Source organism: Rhinopithecus bieti, unplaced genomic scaffold (assembly GCF_001698545.2).
Source record: "Rhinopithecus bieti isolate Rb0 unplaced genomic scaffold, ASM169854v2 scaffold_21412, whole genome shotgun sequence".
NCBI classification, from domain to species: domain Eukaryota; kingdom Metazoa; phylum Chordata; class Mammalia; order Primates; family Cercopithecidae; genus Rhinopithecus; species Rhinopithecus bieti.
This window is the reverse complement of record NW_016811643.1, coordinates 1,912,537-1,933,852: the sequence shown is the minus strand read 5'-3', so window position 1 is coordinate 1,933,852 and position 21,316 is coordinate 1,912,537. Positions and strand designations below refer to the sequence as shown.

The window sequence follows — 21,316 nt, the reverse complement described above, 5'->3', positions numbered from 1 at the left end:
CCACAGATGCTCAGACCTCTTCCCAACATCCACAGGCTGTTAGGGCTGGTGCTAGCAGCATGGCTGCTGTGGTTAGCACTGGGGGAACAGATTGCTGGAAGACAAGAGCAGGTGCAGCACATGTACTCCAAAGCCCACCCAACTCCCACAAAGAGGAGCACAGGGAGTAGGGAAAAGAAAGAACATAACAGCCCCATGCACCCCTGGCTGCTTCAAGTATTCTGGGAGTTCAAGCACGACCAGGCAGCACAGGGGAGAGGCAAGGGCTCCATTGCTAACTGTTTGCTATTCACTTTGATTCTCCCCCATTATCACAGGCTCCTTAGAGGAAGAGGAGGGCCCAATTTTTCGGCAGTCCTGGGGTGGCTGGGTAGGACAGTGATGGGGAAAGCGTGCTCTAACACTAGCTCTATAGCCTCGATGTTCAGGCAACACAGAGATTCCCGTGAGAAAGAGGCAGCCAGACCATGTGACCCCCCACTCTCCTGCCCCCATCTGGTATAGACCCCTCCTGCTACTTAACCCTCAGCCTTCCTGCTACAGACATCTCTATGCTGTGCTCGGGGTTAGAGCCCCAGAAAGTGATGGGCAAGTGTCCTGAGCCCACAAGTCTCCCTAACCTGTGGGGGCTGCCTCGCATATCACCTTCAAGGCTTCCATAAAGCTGTACTCTGGTAAAAAGGGACACAATGTTAAACGAGGCCCCCAGGTAATTCTGCTGTTCCTCTTAGTTGGGTATCCTTAACTAGACGCAGTACTTGGGAAGTTTTAGAATCCCAAAGATTGTGTCTGTCGTTGGTTCAGGTGTGGGAAAGATGAAGCCAGTGCTACCCCTTGTCCCTGAGAGGCAGATGAGAGAAGGTGCAGAAGGGTGGAGAGGCCGACCTGGGACGGGTGGGATGAAGCCCGAGAGAGCCCAGCACACCGCATTCCTGGGGAGCCTGGGCCTGGATTCCATGGCTTGACCCTGCCCCCTTCACAAACAGTTCACAACAGGAGCTGGCGGAGGCAAGCTGCAGCCGGGCTCATGCACCGAGACTGGTCACCGTTTAAGCAGCCAGCATTTAGCGAGGACCCCAGGCATTACCTGTTTAGTTTGCTCTCTCTGAAATACCTCTAGCTGCTCCACCTGTACATGGGGGAGGGGCAATGGAGACAGAGTGAGATGAGGCCAAAGAGGCACCAGCCCTGCTGCCAGGCTGACCTCACTGAGGCTTTGATACTTTCCGCTAAGGCGCTAGATTGACAGTAAGTTTAAAAATGCCAGTTAAACTGATTCTAGTAGTCCCCAGTGGCTCCTGAGGCATCCAGTGCAGGTGCACCTCTGAATGGGCTGGTGGTCATCACAGCTTGACTCTCTAGTGACAAGAGCCTTCAGGAGAGGGGAGGCCACTGACATTTTCTTTAGGATGACAGGGGCAACAGACTTGAACTCCATCAGGCACCTCTCCTTTTCTGCCACCCAGTGAATGAGGAAAAGCAAGACACTCCAGTGTAGGAGCCAGAGTCCCTGGAACACAGAGGATCGATGTCCCCACGCTTTCAGCTCCTGATCTTTGGGAGGGTGGTTGGGCTGAGTACCTTACCTGGTCAGTGAGTTTCTGCTTCTCTTCCTGGAACCGCTGCCTCTCCTCCAGGACCTTGACCTTGGCACCCTCATACTTGGCAGTCATCACCTCCAGCTCCCGGGCAGTGCTCTGTGCTTCCCGCTGCACCTCAGCCAGACGAGTCTCAGCATCAGCACGTACAGCTGCCAACTCTTGGACATACTTCTCCCGGGCCTGGTCCAATTCCACTTCCAGAAACTGCCGGCCAAGGTTAGCCCGCTCACCCAGCCCCCGGTTCTCCTCTGCCAGCAGGCCATGCGCCTTCTTCAGCATGCTCAGCTGCTCTGCATAGCTGGCCTTCTCTGCCCGCAGCTGCTGAGCTGTTCGCTCCTGCTCTGCCACCTTCTGCCGCAGAGGAATCAGCTCCCCAAGCTCCCGCTGGGCCCTCAGCAGCTCTGCCCGCAGCCCCCCAGCTGCCTGCTTGCTCTGCTCCAGCTCCTCACGGTGGCGTTTCTCGGCAGCGGCCTGCTCAGCCTGCAGCTGCTGGCAGAGGTGCTTAGCTGGCAGCAGCTCACTCACCAGGGCCTGTGTGCTGGTGTGCTCGAGCTGCAGGGTGGAGAGGGCCTGCTCTTTCTGAAAGAACTTTTCCTGCCATGCCTTCAATTCTTGGCCCAGCTCCTCCGCACGCTCAGCCTGTGAGGTCAGCTCCTGCCGCAGATTCTCTGAAGCCACCCGCTGTTTCTCGGCCTCCTCCCGGAGGCTCTGCACCTCCTCCCGCAAAGCAGAGCTGCGTTCTGCAGCTCTGGCACTGATGCTGGCTGTCTCTGCCTGGAGCAGGCGCAGCCTCTCTTCCAGCTTCTGGCTCTTCTCTGACTCAGCCATCACCAGCCGCTTCAACTCCTTGCTCTCCCCCTCCTTCTCCAGGACCTGGCGATTCAGGATGGACACCTCCTCCTCCAAGCTGCTGATGAGGCTGTTTTTCCTCTCAGCCTCTTGCCGGCCCCGGGCCACCTGGGCCTTCCACTCATCTTCAGCCTTGCTGTGGTCTTGTACCTTGGTGCGAAGGGCAGCCAACTCCCTTTGGGCCGAGGCTAAGGCACTCTGACTATGCCCAAGCTCCTGGGCCTTCTCCTCTAACTGGCCCTGCAGAGTCTCCAGAGCACTGTCCCGCTCAGCCCGGGAGGCCCGTTCAGCCTCGAGGCTGCGTTCCAGACTGTCGGCCTGCTCCTGCTGCTGCTGGCATTGCTGCTCCAGCTTGCTCACCTCTGCCCGCAGCGCCTCCAGCTTGGGGCCTGTTGGCTCTGTCCTGCCAGCAGCCTCAGATTGGGCTCCTGAGCCAGATGCGTGCTCCTTTTCTTTCTTAGCCAGCTGTTCCTTCAGTTGCTTCATGGTTTGCCTAAGTTCCTCCAGCTCTTTTATCTGGGCTGCCTCCAGGCCACGAAGCTTGACCAACTCCTGGTCCTTGCCTTCCTTTTCCGTCAAGGCATGAGCCAGTGCCTCTTGCAGGGTAGCAAACTCCACACGCTGCTCATTGAGGGCATTCTGCAGCCGCATCTCAAGCTCTGCTTTGGCTGCCTTCTCCAGGGCAAGATCAGCTTGGGCCCGGCCCCGCTCCTGGGTCAGCCGTGCCACCTCTCTTTCCTGCTGCCCACGCTCCTCCTGCTGCTGCCCCTGGCTCTCCATCAGTGCAGCCCGCAGCCGCTCCAGCTCATTGCCCATCTGCTCTGCCTCCCGTTCCATAGCCTGCAGCGCTGCCTGTGTACTGCAGAACTGGCGTCCCTGTTGCTCTTCCAGCCACTCGGGCTCTCTGTCCCCTGCCCTCGCAGGCTCCTTGACTAACTCCTGGGAGGCTGTTTCCTGCTGCTCACCTGCCTTGCGCACCAAAGTCTCCAAGCGGGCCACCTCTTTGCTAGTGGCAGCCATCTTTTCCTGCAGAGCGGAGAGGTCGTCTGCAAGCTTCTGGGCCCTGACTTCCTTCTCTTGGACCTGCTGGAGTGCTCTGGCCAGGTTGGCGTGGAGCTCAACTAGCTCATTCTGCTGCCGGCTTATCTGGAGCTCGCTGTGGGATTCTATGCCTGCCACCTTCTCCTTTGCCTCCTGCAGCTCCTGGCGGGCCTTCTCACATTCTTCCTTCAAAGTCATCAGCTGTTCCTGGAACATGGCGCCATACTGTGCCTCCTCTTGCTGGCTGTCCTCATACCGTTCACGCCAGGCAGCTACTTCTTTGACGAGCTGCTCACACTCACTCTCAGCTGTGCGCTGGGCAGCTATGGCCTCTGCCAGCTCCTGCCGCAGGGCTTCAGTCTCGGCCTGATGGGCCTCTCCAAGCTGCTGTAATCGAGCCTCCAGCCCCTTGCGCCCAGCCTTCTCTTCTTCCAGCTCCTTTTGTTCCTGCTTATGCTGCTCTACCAGGCTTCGGGTCTCTGCCTTCAGCTCAGAGATACAACGCTGCTGCTCTTCCAGGGCATCTGCAGCCCTGCGCTTCTCCTCTTCAAGGCTGCCCTTGGTGACTTTCAAGGACTCTTTGAGGGCCTGGAGCTGCTCCTGGAGCTGGTCCTTCTCCTGGGCCACCCTCTCTTTCTCAGTTGCTTTTTGCTGCTCAGACTGCAGCTGGAACTCTAGCTCTGCTACCTGGGCCTGGGCCTCATGCTGTTCCCGGCGGGCTGTCTCAACACGGGCGCGGAGTTCCTCCACCTCCTGGCTCAGCTCTGCCTTCTCCCGCTGGGCCTGTGTCACTGAGGTCTGAGCACTGTCCCGGGTTTCATTAGCCACCTGAAGTTGCTGCTGCAGAATCTCCAGCTTTGCAGCCTTCTCCTTCTCCAGTGCCTCCAGCTGCTGGAGAGCCGCATCCCGCTCTCTGAAGGAGGCCTCTCGCTCCTCTGCAGCAGTGGCCAGTTGCTGGGCGTGGTCCCGCCTAGTTACCTCCTGCTTCTCTGCTACCTCCTTCAACTGCTGCTCCTTCTGCTTCAGGCTACTGCTCAGCTGCTCCACCTGGTGGCGGAGGCCCTGGGAGGCCTGTTCTTGCTGTTGGAGGGTCTGTGCTAGCTGGGCCTGCTCCTCTTTGGCCTGCTGCTTCAGGTCAGCCAGTTCTTGATCCTGTTGCTGGATGGTGGCATTGAGTGTGGTGAGCTCAGAGGTCAGAGAGGCCACCTGGGCAGTCAACCGGGCCCCATGAGCCTGGGAGGCCTGTTCCAACTCTTCCTTGGCCTGGCTGAGGTTGGAGATGGAGCTCTGCAGGTTGGCGATCAGGCTAGATAGCTGCTGCTTTTCTTCTTCAAAGTGGTCCCGCTCAGCAAGCAGCTTGGCTTCCTGCTGGCCCTGCTCAGTCTCCAGCATCTCCACCCTGGCTTGGAGCTGTGTGTTGTTTGCAGCAAGAGTGGCTGCCTCTTGTTTCAGGGTTTCCAGCTGGTGGTATAAAGAGATAAACTGGGATCAGCATGACTCCTCAGTCACCAAGCCTCCTCTGGAAATGGAAGAACACCAGGAACCCAAAGGTACTGAATGTGAGTCCACACCAACTCCCAGCACACAGGTTGTCCTGTGCATTCCTACCTGCAAGACATCACCCAGCACCTCGCCCTTCTCCTGGGGTGGGTTCTCCCGCAGCAGGGCCAAGTGTTCTTCCAACTGTGAAAGTTTTCCCTGAAGGATTTCGTTCTTCTCTTCAAGGCATTTCTGGGAGTAAATGAGACCCATGTGAACAGAGAGGTGAAACAGGCACCAGATTACCACACAAGCCCTCATAAACATCAACAAACATGGGGCCCATCATCTTGTTACCAAGATATCCCTTTGCCATGACCTAGAAAAAAGCAGAAACCATGGAACTGGGAGCATGAGGGACCTGACTCTCTAGACCTAGTTCTAAGGCAGAATCAAATCATAATGTGACCTTCTTACTACTTCCCCAAGGCTGCTGAGTTTACTTCAAATTTCCTTACTGTATACCCTTCCTCAGGTAAGTCTTGAGTCCTAGATTATCCAAATCACCACCAGCTGCCCACCATCCTCTGGGCAGCACTGGCAGCAGCTGCAACATCCCCCAGTCCCAAACCCACTTCTTCACCACTGTTCACTAAGCACCTATAAGAGGCTGTGCTGGATGCATGCCTATTTTTTTTTTTGAGACGCAGTCTTGCTCTGTCACCTACACTGGAGTGCAGTGGTGAGATCTTGGCTTACTGCAACCTTCGCCTCCCAGGTTCAAGAGCTTCTTCTGTCTCAGCTTCCCGAGTAGCTGGGACTACAGGCATGCATCACCACACCCAGCTAATTTTTCTTTTTGTATTTTTAGTAGAGACAGGGTTTCACCATGCTGGCCAGGCTGGTCTCGAACTCCTGACATCAGGTGATCCACCCGCCTTGGCCTCCCAAAGTACTGGGATTACAGGTGTGAGCCACTGTGCCCAGCCTGGGTGCATTCCTGAATTTCTAATTCACCTACAAATGTGAGAGGCAGCTATTACTATTTCTCTTACAGAGCAAGAACCTGAAGCAGATGCTAAGTGCCTTGATCAAGGGCTACATGGTTATTACTAAGTGGCCAAGTTGGGTTCTTATCAATAGCAACCGTAACAACTGGTTCACTGAGAGCTTACTTTACACTACGTGATGTGTGAAGTGCTTTACATACATTTTCTCATAATAGGTGATGAGGCTGCTACTCGTTATTACTCCCATATTAGGGAAAGAATGCTTAGAAAAACAGACTGATTAACTTGTCCAAGATCCACATCTTATAAACAGCAGAGATAGGATTGAAAGGTATACTGTAAAGTGAGGGCAATGACTGGGGAAAAAAATAAAAATAAATTAAAAAAAAAAGAAAGGTGTACTAGACTGAAGCCCACAATCTTTCAACCTTTCAATTACAGGACACTATCAAACCTTGAAGAGAAAGCAGCTTAATACCCAAAGGCCCAGAAGAGCACAGTGGTAAACTGGACTCAGCTTTGCATGTGTGGTCAAGACTGTGGCTGTGACCCCAGCAGAGGGTTACCTTATCCTGCAGGGCTGTGCTGAGCTCCTTCTCCAGCTGGGCCTGCTTCTCCAGCCACTCCTGAGTGGCCCTGCTGTGCTCCTCTGTCAGCTCATTGAGGGCATCCTGTAGCTGCTGCAGGTGACTGGCAAACTCCCGCAGCTGAGATGGGCGAGTGAGAATCCCCATTACCCAGGGTCAATGCTGACCCTACCACTGCTGTCTGCTCCCTGAACCCCAGGGGCTGGATGCCTCCAATTATCTTGCCAACCCTCCACAAACCAATCACAGCCATCACACCTCTAATTCAGGACCACAAATCAAACTTTAGGGTCACAACTCAGTACCTGGGAAGCAGCCAATTATGGGACAAGGGACAAAATATGCAGGTCTCTGGAGAGACTGGAGCGTAAGACAGGTGCTGGGACATTCTTCTCAACCCTCTCTTGGGGAGCCTTCCAGACCGCCTCAGCCCTGAGGGGCCTCCATGCACACACCACCTTAACGCCCACCTTAAAGGAAAGGTCTCCATTCTCCTCCAAAAGCTGGCTGATCTTGCGATCCATCTGGCTCTTCTCTGTCTTCAGGTCCTGGCACTGCTTCAGGGTTTCATGCAGCCGCATGGTAAGGCTGCGAGGGAGGGAAGCAGCGAGAAGAGGGTATGGATGGGCCCCTGGCTGGGTGCACGCAGGGGCTGGAGCCTGGGAAGGAATGCAGGGAGAGCTGTACCTCTCATTCTTGTCACGTAGCTCCTCAAGCTCCCTGGGCTCCAGTGGGCTGGCTGCCTGCTTCTCATTCAGCAGGGCTAGGCGGTCAATGCGCTGCTGCATCATGGCTATCTGTGCATCTGACCAGAGTGGAGGGAGGAGGAAAGGAGAATCAGCACAGAACTATGTGCAGGAGGGGAAGGGAGGAGGTGGCATAGGGAAGAGGAGGCATACGGAGGAGGAGGAATATGGTATCCAATCTAAGGGAAAGAGAAGATGGGGACAAAGACAGAACCCAACTTCCAGGAGGTCAGCCTGACCACAGGCCCAGGGCTGAGCTCTAAGCTCCAGGGGCCAGCAGAGGGGACAACATGGGAGGCCAAGGGGACATCCTTCTGGCAAGTCTATTCACACATCTGCCAGCATGCCAGCCACCTACCCTTCTCGGTGAGGAGCTTGCGGTTCTCAGCCAGCTCCAGCTCCAGCTCATCCCTATTACTTCTCTCATCGGCAAGCTGCTTCTTTAGCCGTCTCATCTGGAACTGTGGGGTCTGCAGGATATCGCCCATGGGAGAAGCTGGAGAACCTGAGAGAAAGCTGAGGAGGGAGAAGGCCCAGTTGCATTGGTAAGAGTCTAAGATCTGAAGCAATCAGCAACAGGCAGCAGAAAGGGAGTGGGGTCTGTGGAAGTGTCCACTAGCACCTGGGAGGCCTGTGCACCTGGGTTCTATTTGCAGTGCTACCTCAAGCCTCATGACATGATCTTGAGAAAATTTTTCTTCTCACTGCCTTAATTTCTTTGTCAGAAAAAAAAAAGTGATGTATTATCCTTGGCTCTGCAGAGATGTGCTAAGAGAAGGGACTTCATTGTAGTCTCCGAGGAAGAAGGGTATTCCATAAACAGGGAACAGCTTTTGAGGGAGACCTTCTGCGCATGACAAATCCCAACCAACTCCCCCCATTAATACTGGGGAGGTGAGGAGATCCCAGATCTACAGGATTCTCCAAGCACTCCCAGAAGCTGGTCAACAGCTTAACTCTAGAAGGTAGGAATGTGAGGAATAGATGGATGCTGAAGCCCTATCCCAGGAGGAAAGGCCCAGAACATACTTGTTCCCACTGGAAGAGGAGGCAACCTTCTGTAGCTCTAGGAAGCGAATCTCCCTCTTGGCCTGGTGGCTAGGTGGGGAGAGCTCTTCAGGGAATGTGCTAGAACAGGTAGAAGGGACAGGAGCTGGGGGTAAGAAATAGACAAAATAAATCAACAAAGATTAGTAAGAAGGTGAAAAGATTTGCATCTTTATGCAATCTGAGAACTTGGCCTTAGTGGGACTGAATCCGTGGATACTTATTATGTAAACTATCAAGGAAGGCACTGGGCAGAACCTGGTGTCTGGGTTATCCACAGTTCCGTGTCTCTAACCAAAATAAAGTGCAGGGCTTCCATTTCTACAAAGCATCACTACTCAGAGCACAGTGGAGTGAGGGTGTTCTCTGGCTCAGAAACTGCACCAAGTGCTCAGCTTTTTCCTCAAGTCCATACTGCAGAGACGGCTTGGGGAGCCCTGAGCAGGATCTCCTTGCAGCCCCCAACAACCTTTCCTATCAGAGCCACTGGCTGCCGTTTGGAATTCTTCCCCCCAAAGTCTTGTACCTCCAAAATGCCCTCCTCCTCAAAACCCTTCTCTTTCCTTGGTTTCTGTGACCACTTTTGTAGGACTTTCCTACCTCTAATCACCCATTCTTAGTCTCCTCATCTGCTCCTCCCTCCTCTACCCACCCTCTAAGCTCCCAGAGATCTGATGGGGCCTCCTGGCTCTGCCCATAGTGCCCACGGCTTCAGTGGCCATCCAATGCTGACTTGCAAACCTATCTTCTGGTACAGAGCCAGCTCCTGAATTCTGCACTCACATTTCCAACATCTCCACCTGAAGGTCTCATGAGGAACCTGAATACAAGGAACATCAAACTCAATGGCTAGAACTCGCCTGGACCTCCTTCTTACATTCCTATCATCCACCAGCTGACCTCTTCATCAGAAGGCCAGCAGAACGATCACTCTTTCTACTGTAGCACCAGCCGAGACCGTTGATATATTCCGTACTTAGATTCCTTATCATATTTCCTGGTTTATGTATCTGTCTTTCCACCTAGAACATGTGCTACATGATGGGAAAAACATTTTTTAAAAGACTGTGGGCTGGGTGCAGTGGCTCATGCCTGTAATCTTAACACTTTGGGAGGCTGAGGCAGGTAGATCACCTGATGTCAGGAGTTTGAGACCAGCCTAATCAACATGGTTTAACGCCATCTCTACAAAAAATACAAAAATTAGCCAGGTGTAGTGGCGTGCACCTGTAATTCCAGCTACTCAGGAGGCTGAAGCAGGAGAATTGCTTGAACTTGGGAAGCGGAGGTTGCAGTGAGCTGAGATCACACCACTGCACTCCAGCCTGGGTGACAGAGAGAGACTCCATCTCAAAAAAAAAAAGACTGTGCATTATCAGCTTCTAAGCCTAGAGTAATGATTGTTTGAAAAATAAAAAACAAAAGTAGGTATGATCACTTGTAAATATCCTACATCACTGCTGCCAGGCAGCAAGGAGGAACTCCATAGGAACTGAGATGATACATGACACAGAAATCGACCTACTCCATTACACACACTTTTCCTGACCACCAACTCTGCCTTGTGTTGGGGACAGAAACAAACCCCCACCACACTTCTTGACAACTCAGGATCCTAGTATTCCCCATTTCAGAGATGAGGGGATTCTCAGGAGTATGTACCTACTCACCTTTCTGTAGGAAGTTCTCTAGGTCCTCATTAAGGTTTAGCCCATCCTCATGGTCCAGCACAAATTTAAGAATGACAGCCAACTCAGCCTGGGCCACAGAGAGAAAAAGAGCATCACTGAGGTGTTAGGCCTCTGAAGGGAAGGCTACCAGGAGCTCCACACTGGCAGTGCCAGTCCCTGGCTCCCTCGTGCTCTAGAAGCCTGCTGGATCCCATTCTCCCTCTCAGAGCTGAGGTCCTATGACCCAGCCAACAACATTCAACTAGAGATATGTTCACCCCACTTGCTCCCTCCCCTCCCACCTCCCCTCAAGATGTACCCAAGTCAGAGTTCCTGACTGACTTCACTCCTGACCACAAGCAAAGTGACTGTTAAGGAAAGTAACACAATCAGAAAGTTGCTTTTATTGTTATTGTTGTTAAGGAACAAGGTCTTGCTATGTCACCCAGGCTGGAATACAGCAGCACAATCATAGCTCACTATAACCTCCAACTCCTGGAGTCAACTCCTCCTCCTCAGCTTTCCAAGTAGGTAGAACTACAGACACACACTGCCACACCCAGTTCATTTTTTTTTTTTTTTTTTGAGACGGAGTCTCACTCTGTCACCCAGGTTGGAGTGCAGTGGCCGGATCTCAGCTCACTGCAAGCTCCGCCTCCCGGGTTTATGCCATTCTCCTGCCTCAGCCTCCCGAGTAGCCGGGACTACAGGCGCCCGCCAGCTTGCCCAGCTAGTTTTCCGTATTTTTTAGTAGAGACGGGGTTTCACCGTGTTAGCCACCAGGATGGTCTCGATCTCCTGACCTCGTGATCCGCCCGCCTTGGCCTCCCAAAGTGCTGGGATTACAGGCTTGAGCCACCATGCCTGGCCAGTTCATTTTTTTAAAAAAATATTTTTTGTTGAGACAGGGTCTCGCTATGTTACCCAGGCTGATCTTGAGCTCCTGGCCTCAAGCAATCCTCCTGTCTCAGCCTCCCAAAGTGCTGGGATTATAGGTGTGAGCCACCACACCCAGCCAGGAAGCTTTTATTTTATTTTATTTTTATTTTTATTTTTTTGTTGAGACGGAGTCTCGCTCTGTCGCCCAGGCTGGAGTGCAGTGGCCGGATCTCAGCTCACTGCAAGCTCCGCCTCCCGGGTTTACGCCATTCTCCTGCCTCAGCCTCCCGAGTAGCTGGGACTACAGGCGCCCGCCACCTCGCCCGGCTAGTTTTTTGTATTTTTAGTAGAGACGGGGTTTCACCGTGTTAGCCAGGATGGTCTCGATCTCCTGACCTAGTGATCCGCCCGTCTCGGCCTCCCAAAGTGCTGGGATTACAGGCTTGAGCCACCGCGCCCGGCCGAAGCTTTTATATATAACTATGTTGGCCTCTTCCAGATGACCCTACCAGAGGAAAGGATGAGATAAATGAAGTGCAAGTTCTGTGGAAACACACACACACACACACACACACACACACAGAAACACATATAGGAACAGAGAATAATTTCTATGTATTATCCTAAAACACATTACAGTTAAATATATGCACATAAAAAAGGACTTGAAAGTACATCCTTTAAAATGTTAGCAACCTCTGGGAATGAGTTTATCGGCAACTGTTATTTCCTTCTGCATGCTTTTCAACATTTCCCAGATTTTCTATGATGAATGGCAATAACTGTTATAACTGTATTTTTAAAAAGACCAGTATCTGCTGTTCAAAAACAAGTCAGGTGAGGTGAAGCATGGGCTAGGCCCGCTAGGTGGCATGGAGGCACAAGGGCTTACCTGAATTTTATATTCAAACTGTTCCCAGTCCCTGGGACTTTTGGAGCTCATGGTAGAGTGGTATAAGAGCAGCATGGTCATCTAGAAGCCAAACAGGAGGCAGTCACTGAGTGGGGCTGTCTCTTGTCTTAGTGGCCTCATTCTGGGCAGTCCTGGGGACTCTGAGCTATTCTGGCGATTCTTCTAAAAGTCCTAGAATCCAGCAACCCCAGGCCACCATCCTTAACAGCTCCAGGAAACATTTTGGTTTTTTTTTCAATTGAGGACACAGCGTACACTATACAAAAAACGGAGTACCAAGATTCCTGCATGGCTCAATTCCTGGACTCATGGAACCCTGGGTGTGAAGCTTTAGGTACCCTCTATAGGTCAGCACCCAGAAAGAACAGAGGGAATGAAGCAGACTGAGCTATAATAAAAATATGGTGATAGTCGAGTGAGACCTGATTTCTGCCAGGTCTCCACCAAGGCCCACAGTAATGGTCTAGTAAACTATTGTTTATTTCATAATCTCTGTCATAAGATCATGGGCTCCTAGAATCCTTGGGCTAAATCAGCCTCTGACTCAGACAGGTGGCTTGCCTGGTTCTACCTCCAACGTACTAGAGCCCCAGAAATAAAGCACCCATCATCTCCCCTTGGGTTAAGAGAAGGCCCTGCAGGGTCCCTCAGGTACCATCACTCCAACCCTGCTCCGTCTCCCCAGTCGGGTATTCCATAAGTACCTTGGCCAGTTCCAGCTCTGATCCCTCTAGCACCTTCTGTGCAGACACCAGGCATTCTGGAGAAGAGGGATGTTTTTGATTTTCTGCAATGACAACAATGTAGAAAACAGGGTGAACTTCCTGGGAACCATACCTGAGATCCCAGAACACTTAAATCTGGGGAGCAGAATGGCTATCTCTGGTGGAGCTATGAGATGTAGGGCTCCTTACTCCTATGCCCTCTTTCCCCTGCCTTACAATTTTCCATCTGAAGTCAGTTCTATCCTGGGTCAATCCAAGGGCTACAGGGATAATGGAAGAAGCAAGCAGCCTGGGAATTCACAGCAACTCTGGGTCATGACATTGCACTCTCCCACCCACTCACCAACTCTCTCTCAGCACCACAGAGGAAGAGCCCAGAGATGCCAGGTCACTTAGAATCCTGTTCCAACTGAGATCACAGAGGAAACCTGCAGCTGGGTCAGAGGAGGACAACTGGGGATACCTGACTCTTATGCTGCCCAAGGGTCTGGGCTCAATTATTAACACCTTGCTTTATCTAAATATAGCCTCACTTTTCTTGTAATTCTCTAGGGGTGGAGATGGCAGCTAGCTCCCCATGTCAAAGACGAGGACTGTGTGGTCTAAGGCTGGACAAGGGGAGGGGAACTGAAAAGCACTGTACTAGAAGCTTTGCATATGTTATTTAATCCACCCATCCACTTGAAGAACAGTTATCATCTCCATATTATACATAGGGAACCTATGTCCAGAAAGGTCACACAAGCAGTCAGGGAGGTCAAGATCAACCTTAATCTGCCTCTGCCCCTACACCTATCGCCTAAGCAACGAATTCAAAGTTATCTGGGAAAAATAGTTTTTCTTGCAAGGGAAAGACTCTTGCTTCTATCTCCTTGAAGCTGGGGGAAACAGAAACTTAAGGTGTTCAAAGAGTTCAAGGTGATAGGTCCCAAAAAGTAACCTTCTGGCTACACCTAGATCTCTGAGAAGGGCTCTGGGACCGAAGGGACACTCTTCTTACACCAACTGATGGAGGCATTACAAGACCCAGGGGATCTGAACCAGCTGTTTTAATCTTTGTGTTAAAGAGTGGGGAGTCTTGAAATTTTTCTCCTCTAGACACTCATGAACTAGTTCCTCTGGACTCTCCAATCCCACGAGCTGAGGAAGCAGCTTCTTCATAGCTGGATAAGAAAGGTGCTTACTCTGCAGAAAACTGCAAACAAAGTCCAGTCTCTCTGGCACCGGCTGCTGCAAGATTTGCTGTCCCTCTTCAGTGCCATGGCTAGAAAAAGAGCAAGTATTAGGACCAGAGTATTCAGCAATCTTTGCTTCTTTGCTGCTGCATTTCATACTACCTCCCCATTCCTTCCAGTCTTGATCTCTGCTGGATCTGGAAGAGATTCAGATCAGATCGGGAGACAGGTGACAGATACCAGGACACCATTCATCCAGAAGGAACTGTCTGGTGGGTGGGAAGTGGAGACTTGAGGCATGGGGTTCTTCTGGAAAAGATGGCATTCTATCATTCTCTTTGCAAATATAAAAAAGCTCTGTGGAAAGGGGCTGAGAGGAGATGGAGACAGCCCAGATGAATGGGAAGCTGGATTACACCATCTGGAATGTCTCAACTCTAAGCTGTCAGGAAGCCTGGAGAACACACCTAGGGTAAGAGTGAGAGAAGACCATGGGGAAGGAAAAACACATCCAAGAACTGAAAGAACAGGAGGAAACAAAGCTCTGAAGTGACAGGGTGAAGTTCCCCCACTAGGCTGAAGGCTGAGATGGCAAAAGCCTCCCAGAGGAGGATCCCAGGGACTAGTTTTTTTGTTTGTTTGTTTGTTTGTTTTTTGAGACGGAGTCTCGCTCTGCTGCCAGGCTGGCAGTACAGTTGGCCGGATCTCAGCTCACTGCAAGGCTCCGCCTCCCGGGTTTACGCCATTCTCCTGCCTCAGCCTCCCGAGTAGCTGGGACTACAGGCGCCCGCCACTCACCCGGCTAGTTTTTGTTTTTAGTTAGAGACGGTTTCACCGTTTTGCCAGGATTGGTCTCGATCTCCCTGACCTCGTGTCGCCGTCTCGGCCTCCCAAGTGCTGGGATTACAGGCTTGAGCCACCTTGCGCCCGGCCTTGTTTGTTTTTTTGAGACAGAATTCTCGCTCTGTCGGCCAGTGGAATGCAGTGGCACGATCTTGGCTCACTGTAACCTCTGTCTCCTGAGTTTAAAGCAATCCTCCTGGCCTCAGCCTCCCATAGTAGCTGGGATTACAGGCATGGACACCACACCTGGCTAATTTTTGTATTTTAGTAGAGATGGGGTTTTCTCCCATGTTGGCCAGGCTGGTCTCAAACTTCCTGACCTCCACCCACCTCAGGCCTCTCAAGTGGCCTGGGATTACAGGCTGGCAGCCACCGGGCCCAGCCAGGACTAGTATTCTCAATTTAGTGGTTCTTGTCTGTACTTGCTTTACTGGAAGAGCAGGCAGGTGTGAGAGAGTATGAGGGAGGAGGGAGACAGCAGGGGGAGGCTCTCACACAGCCCAGGAGGCTGAGGCAGAATTGCCTTCAACCCAAGGAGACAGAGATTACAGTGGGGCCAGAGACGGTGCCACCACTGCCAACTCCAGCCTGCGTGAAGAGGAAGATTCTGTCTCCAAAAAAAAAAAAAAAAAAAAAAAAAAAAAAAAAAAAGACCTACTAGTCCCTGGGGATACTAGTCCCTGGGATCCTCCTCTGGGAGGCTTTTGCCAACTCAGCCTTCAGCCTAGTGGGGGAACTTTGCTGGATCCCCTAGCTAACTGTGGTTCCATTTTCAGAAGCAGCAAGTGAAATACCACTTCAGTTAGAAAGCTGAATTCTCTAGGCTACAGTGGGAGATCCTGATTAGTGGGCCACTTGTTTCTCAGAATCTAAACCCCTAGTTCTCAGCCAACTTTCTGGAGGGCAGGGCAGGTCCAGAAACTTCCAATGCCAGAGACATCATGAAAGCACAAGCGTCATCCAAGCCAAGACTATGACTGTACCTCCCCCCATACCCCATGTGATTACAAAGGCTTCTTCCAAGTGAATCCCCCACTAGAGGCATTCTGTCTGGATAGTTGGTCTGAGATCAGAGACTCCTACAAAGTCTTAAGGAGATGCTAATCTCTTACAGACTCCCAAATGAGCCATTTCCCCTACCCACCCACAATCTGGAATGTTGTGACTCCTTGGCTCAGTGTGGAGCAATATTTACCTCAGAGTATTCCATTAACTAAAAATAAAAAGAGGTTCTCAGGTGAAATGTTTGAGAAATCCTGGGTTAAATTAAACTGAACATTTTTATAAAAGATACAACATGCATTATTTCCTAAACCTATTTGATCACAAAACCCTTCCCCCTACCCCACACAAAGCCTGGTGTAAGTAAAGCTGCATGGAGCATGCTTTGGACAACAGTAGTCCTAGAGAAATCCAGCCCATCCTTTAAGACAGTGCTGAAGTCTCATCTCTGTCAGGAAGCCATCCACAACTCCTGCCAGTCATGCCTCCACTATCCTCCAGCACTCATGAATGCAACTGCACCATTTACAACTGCCCACTCCAACTGCACTAGCTGAAAGCCAGGAATAAAGGAGGTGCTCAATACATATGGGCTGACTGACAACTGAGGGATGCTTTTTACTGAGAAATAAATGTCAGCAAGATAAACGTCAGAACTGTAAGTTTTCTGGCAAAATGCCTCCCCTATACTTTGTTGTTCAAGCCTCACAGCTATCAAAGAGATGGGACAGCCTTTTTTGCTTTAGCTATTCACGCACAGAAGAACAGAAAGGGAAACTTGTCAGAGGGGTTGATCCCAGTTAATTTTCCCATAGAGAAGGCCAAGTGGCCAAGCAATTAAACCCTCCTCAACTCCCACAGCTTCTTTTTTTTTTTTAAAGAATTATTTTTTAAAGAATTGTTTTTCTCAGGGCGCCCCTTGTCCAGTGTGCAGACAGGAGTCACCCAACTCCCACAGCTTCTATCTACCCTCCAACCTTGCCATCCTCTGCTGCCTTCTGCTGAGAACTAGGCTGCTGATTTAGGTTGGCACTAGTAGCAGTACCAGAAATGTAAGAGCCAGAACATATTAACCAAGAACCTCCATTTCCCAAAAGGAAGCTGGTCTGCAATGTGCTGGATCTGAGATGGAGATTAGCGTTAACCTGGGATTTTAATATCGCCTACCTCCAACTCCCCCTTCTACTGCAGCCTAGGTTCAGGCAACACCCTAGAAGACAACTTGAAAACGAGTATTTTGAATTTTTGATGCTTCCTATGAAAATTTCCTACCAGGTTATAAACCTACAGTGGCTAACCCAAGGACAACACACATCCTTACTCTTGGGTACATCTACTGCTCTTGTTACCAGGCCAAGGAAATTTCTCTCTTCGAAAGCAAAAGTTCCTTGATCTATTCTGAGGTCATAAAAGCATGCTGCCCCATATTTTGTGTTATAATACAAGGCATATTATATCTGGCTGCTTCACTTTTAGTGAGGTTAAAATTAAACACAGAGTTAGGTATTGCCAGCCTAATGGTTTTACCAGCCATTAATGTTAGGTGCCTGGATCTATCACTTCCTTAGGGTTTGCAAAATAATGATTTTCAATAGAAGTTCCAAAATGCTGACTTACAGGTGGTACACAACCCCAACTATGAAGTGTCTTTGCCAAAAAAAAAAAAAGTGAATCAAGCTTAGATCTAATTATCAGTATATAGGCAACAAGGGGAACAATGGAACAAGTTAAGCCGCACCATAATAATGCAATTAACAGAATCCAGGATTTAAGAATTTCTATAAGATTAAAAAAAAAATGAGGTGGTGTCGAGTGGGGAGAAAAAAAAGCAAGAAACAAAACTGGTGAGAGGAAATGATCCCCTGATGAAAGATCTTAAACACCAGGCTGAAGATTTTAGATTTCTACCTATTAAAAATGAATACTCACTGAGGTTTGATGAAGAGTCACTGAAGTATCACAAAGAAAACAAGATTTGAGAAAGATTATTGAGAACTCATGTATAGGAATGAACTGCAATAAGGGCAGATTAGATAAGAACTAGGCTAGAAGAACTAGAATGAGGCAGAGGGAGGGACATTGGTTGTGAGCAGAGAGGATGATGACCAATTAGAGATCAGTGCCAAGGAGAGAGAGAAGTCAAGATGATGTTGAAATGTCCTGCCTGGGTAACTGGAAGAGAAAATGGTAGTGTCTGGACCAAAATAAGAACAGTGACTTCTTTTAGAGGTACTAAGGCAGGTCCTGGTTAGAGCATATGGAATTTAAAAAAATCCTATAAGACAACCCACAACCAACACACATTTCAAATAAAGAACCACTTTAGCAGACCCATCTGTCCTGGGCTACTCAGCCCCACTAGACCTTGCTGATGGAGAATATCAACTCATCTCTTCACTCAACAAACATTAAAACCTAACCAATGTAGTGTCCTAAGTTAGGTAGGGAAGACCCCAAGATGAATCAGACACAGTTCTGGCCTTTGATAAGCTTAACTCTAACTTCTTTCCCTATCAATGAGCTGTTACCTATGAATGCGTAAAGTGCTTGCTTCACAGAGATGTGAGTCCCTAATACCAGTTCCTAACTGCCACGCATGGCACATAAACACCTTCAACACTTCAGTCTATTCTTGGCCTGGGGTAAACAATCTAATGTGCTTTCTTAAAAAAAAAAAAAAAAAGACAACGACTGATCTATGCTTGGTCCCAAAAAGGTAGGATACTGGGAGGAAGCCCCACTCTATTCATTTCCCAGATAACTGTGATGTTCAAAGGAAATGTGCTAAAGACAGGCCAAACTACAATCCTTGCTGCATGGTAACAACAAGCTTTTTAAATGCTCATGGACCTCAGAAAACAAGTTAATTGAGGCAGTACAAATCCCAGAAGTATATTTATTTTATAATGGCTTAGAAAGAGGCATATCTGTACTGTGCTAACAAGTTACAGATGAGATTTCTAGGTGTTTCTTCTTTCCTTCAGATGTGAGAGCTTTCTCTTTCTTCCCTCAGAAGGTTGCAAAGAGGGCTTGTGGCATAGTGTAGGGATGAGTCAAGAAAAGAGGGTTGCAGAAGGCTTCTGGTGAGACAAGAGAATGCGGAGCCCAAGAGTGAGCACTTGTAAGAATGTGAGGGCATGGAGCCTTGGAGGCTCTCCTGTGCAAGAGTGCAGAAGCCTCAGGATGGGACAAGCGTGAAACCTCTCCCATGGAGTGGCACAGCGACTGGAAGATGAAGTCAATGTATTCTTGCCTTTAGGCCCCACCCTGGCTTATGATGTCCCAATCCTGCCCCTGATTTCTGGTCATAGCCATCACCAAGTAAAGAGAACAAATACAGCCCCCACCCCAGCAATCAGCTTTGCCTTAGAGGCTAGAGAGAGGTATGGTGCGTACTCACAGTCTGTCAATGATCTTGATGAAGATGCTGCAGTCCTGGAGCTGCAGCACAGCCTCCACAGGGTCGGCCACATGCAGACTGTTCACCTGTGAATCCAGGGGAACAGCCTAGTGAGACGTTACAAATGCCAGAAGCAATGTGGTTTGCTCCTTTTCCCAGAGGCTCAATATGAGTGCTTACAGTTTGTAGGCTATAGGAATAAAAAGAACTGATGATTCTCAGGTTTTTAATTTCAGGAAGGAGTGCTGCTGCACTCACTCATCCAGTTACAGCCACCTGAAATGCAACCATCAGACAGTCCTTCCTTTGGCTTCAACTAAATAAAAGCTTAAACTCTCCTAAGATGTTCCAGCACTGGGAGTATACTTTTAGGCATAAAATGGTTTTGGAAGGATACACCAATAAATTGGTACTAACATTGCTTCTAAACAGAGGAATTTGACAACAGGGAGTCTGAGGCGGGAAAAGAAAGGCTCTTACATTATAACTCTCTGTAGCTCTTAAGTGTACTATAGCCCTTTGTATTTCTTGAATGTTTACATTATAAGTTTCTGTATCTCTTGGATTTTTATATTATAGCCCTTTGTAGCTCTTGAGTTTTCAAATATCTATTCAAAACATAAATATTACATATATGCTATACACTCCCACAAAGATATAAAATCTTATTAATGCATTTTTATTCTTTCCACACATAAAACTTTGGCTGAGGGGAGAAGGCAAAAACAATAGGGGAACAAGATGATTTTTTAAAAAGGGGGTGGAGGGATCCAGGCGTGGTGGCTCACACCTGCAATCCTAGCACTTTGGGAGGCTGAGGCGGGAAGATCACTTGAGCTCAGGAGTTCAAGACGGGCCTGGGCAACATGGTTAAACCCTGTGCTACAAAAAATACAAAAAATTAGCCAGGTGTGGTGGCACACACCTGCAGTCCCAGCTACTTAGAAGGCTGAGGTGGGAGGATCACCTTAGCCTAGGGAGGTCGAGGCTGCAGTGAGCTGAGATTGCATCACTGTACTCTAGCCTGGGTGACAGAGCAAGACCCTATCTCCAAAGGAAAAAAAAAAGAAAGAAAAGGAAAGGAAAAAAAACGGGGTGGGAATGAAAGAAGAATACGAGCTGGGCTGGGAATCTCAAAGAAAAACTTCTTATTCTGATTTAGTTGCCTGTTTCCATTCTTTGGCTTCAGATAGGCATACATCTAAATCAGTTTTTACCACTAGAAAATTCACCAGGGGTCACATGCATCAGGTACACAGGTTATTCAATAAGTATACACGGTCGACTTCTACAGGAAAACCTCATGAATTCCATAGGCAGTAAAGTTCAGAAGTAGTCTGGGCTGAAGTTTACTTTTTTATTACTACAAGAAGAAACGGTTTGCTAAGTTAATTATTCACATATTCAACACTAAGAGGGAAGAGAGACTGAGCCTGCTTTAAGAAACAAGGTATTTTAAAGAACTTCAGCATAGTGGTTATGTGCAGACAACTAGATTCTATTGCTTACAAATGTATTCTCTATATTTGGGCTGGGAGCCAGTACATACACATTTTGGGCCCAGCTCCTCCAGAAACTTGCCAGCAATCTTTGTTATAAACTTTATTTCTCTGTGCACTAGTTTTCTCTCATGCCAAATGGATGGAACCCCTACCTTATCTACTTCAAAGGACCAGTGTGAGCTCAAATGGATTATGGATGCAAGAACACATTTAAAAAAATACAAAGTAGGACAGGCGCAGTGGCTCACACCTATAATCCCAGCACTTTGGGAGGCTGAGGTAGGGGGACTGCTTGAGGCTGGGAGTTTAGGACCACCTTGGGCAACATAACAGTACCTTGTCTCTACCAAATAAATAAATAAGCAAGCAAGTAAGCAAGCTGGACATGGTGCCTGTAAGTGCTAGCTACATAAGAGGCTGAGGTGGGTGGATCATTTGAGCCCAGGAGCTGGAGAAGTTACAATGAGCTATGATAGTGTCCCTGCACTGTGGCCTGGGAAACAGAGTGAGACATCTCAAAAAAAAAAAAAAAAAAAAAAAAAGAAAAAAGAAAAGGTAAAAAAAAAAAAAAAAAAGAAAAAAGAAAGAGTAATAAATATAAGGCACTATTATGGCTAATAAAATGAAAATAATGAAGTAGATATAACATTTGTATTTCTTAACAGTTAAGTTAGCTGCATGCACTATAGAATTAAAAGGATTTTTAAAAATCAATGATTCCTCTACAGACATGATAGTATTTATTTCAGTTAAATACTTTCACATTTAGAAACAACTTTAAGGCCAGGTGCAGTGGCCCATGCTTGTAATCCCAGCACTTGGGGAGGCTGAGGCAAAAGGACTGCTT

At 49.1% G+C, this 21,316-nt stretch overlaps 1 protein-coding gene across 7 annotated transcripts in view; it reads right to left on the bottom strand.

The window, feature by feature from the left end:
* Positions 1-21,316, bottom strand: part of NUMA1 (nuclear mitotic apparatus protein 1) — an 85,532-nt gene that overhangs the window by 8,413 nt on the left and 55,803 nt on the right. For 6 of the 7 annotated variants that reach the window (XM_017894331.1, XM_017894334.1, XM_017894335.1 and 3 more), the window contains 13 exons: positions 18,968-19,053; positions 13,732-13,811; positions 12,527-12,609; positions 11,802-11,882; positions 10,031-10,118; positions 8,343-8,466; positions 7,672-7,829; positions 7,255-7,372; positions 7,038-7,155; positions 6,547-6,687; positions 5,100-5,222; positions 1,587-4,952; positions 1,088-1,129 (listed from right to left, as the gene is read on the bottom strand). In XM_017894331.1, the coding sequence (XP_017749820.1) occupies positions 1,088-1,129; positions 1,587-4,952; positions 5,100-5,222; positions 6,547-6,687; positions 7,038-7,155; positions 7,255-7,372; positions 7,672-7,829; positions 8,343-8,466; positions 10,031-10,118; positions 11,802-11,882; positions 12,527-12,609; positions 13,732-13,811; positions 18,968-19,053 (4,608 nt within the window). The remainder of the gene's footprint in view (positions 1-1,087; positions 1,130-1,586; positions 4,953-5,099; positions 5,223-6,546; positions 6,688-7,037; positions 7,156-7,254; positions 7,373-7,671; positions 7,830-8,342; positions 8,467-10,030; positions 10,119-11,801; positions 11,883-12,526; positions 12,610-13,731; positions 13,812-18,967; positions 19,054-21,316) is intronic. The other variant, XM_017894337.1, reaches the window with a different exon arrangement.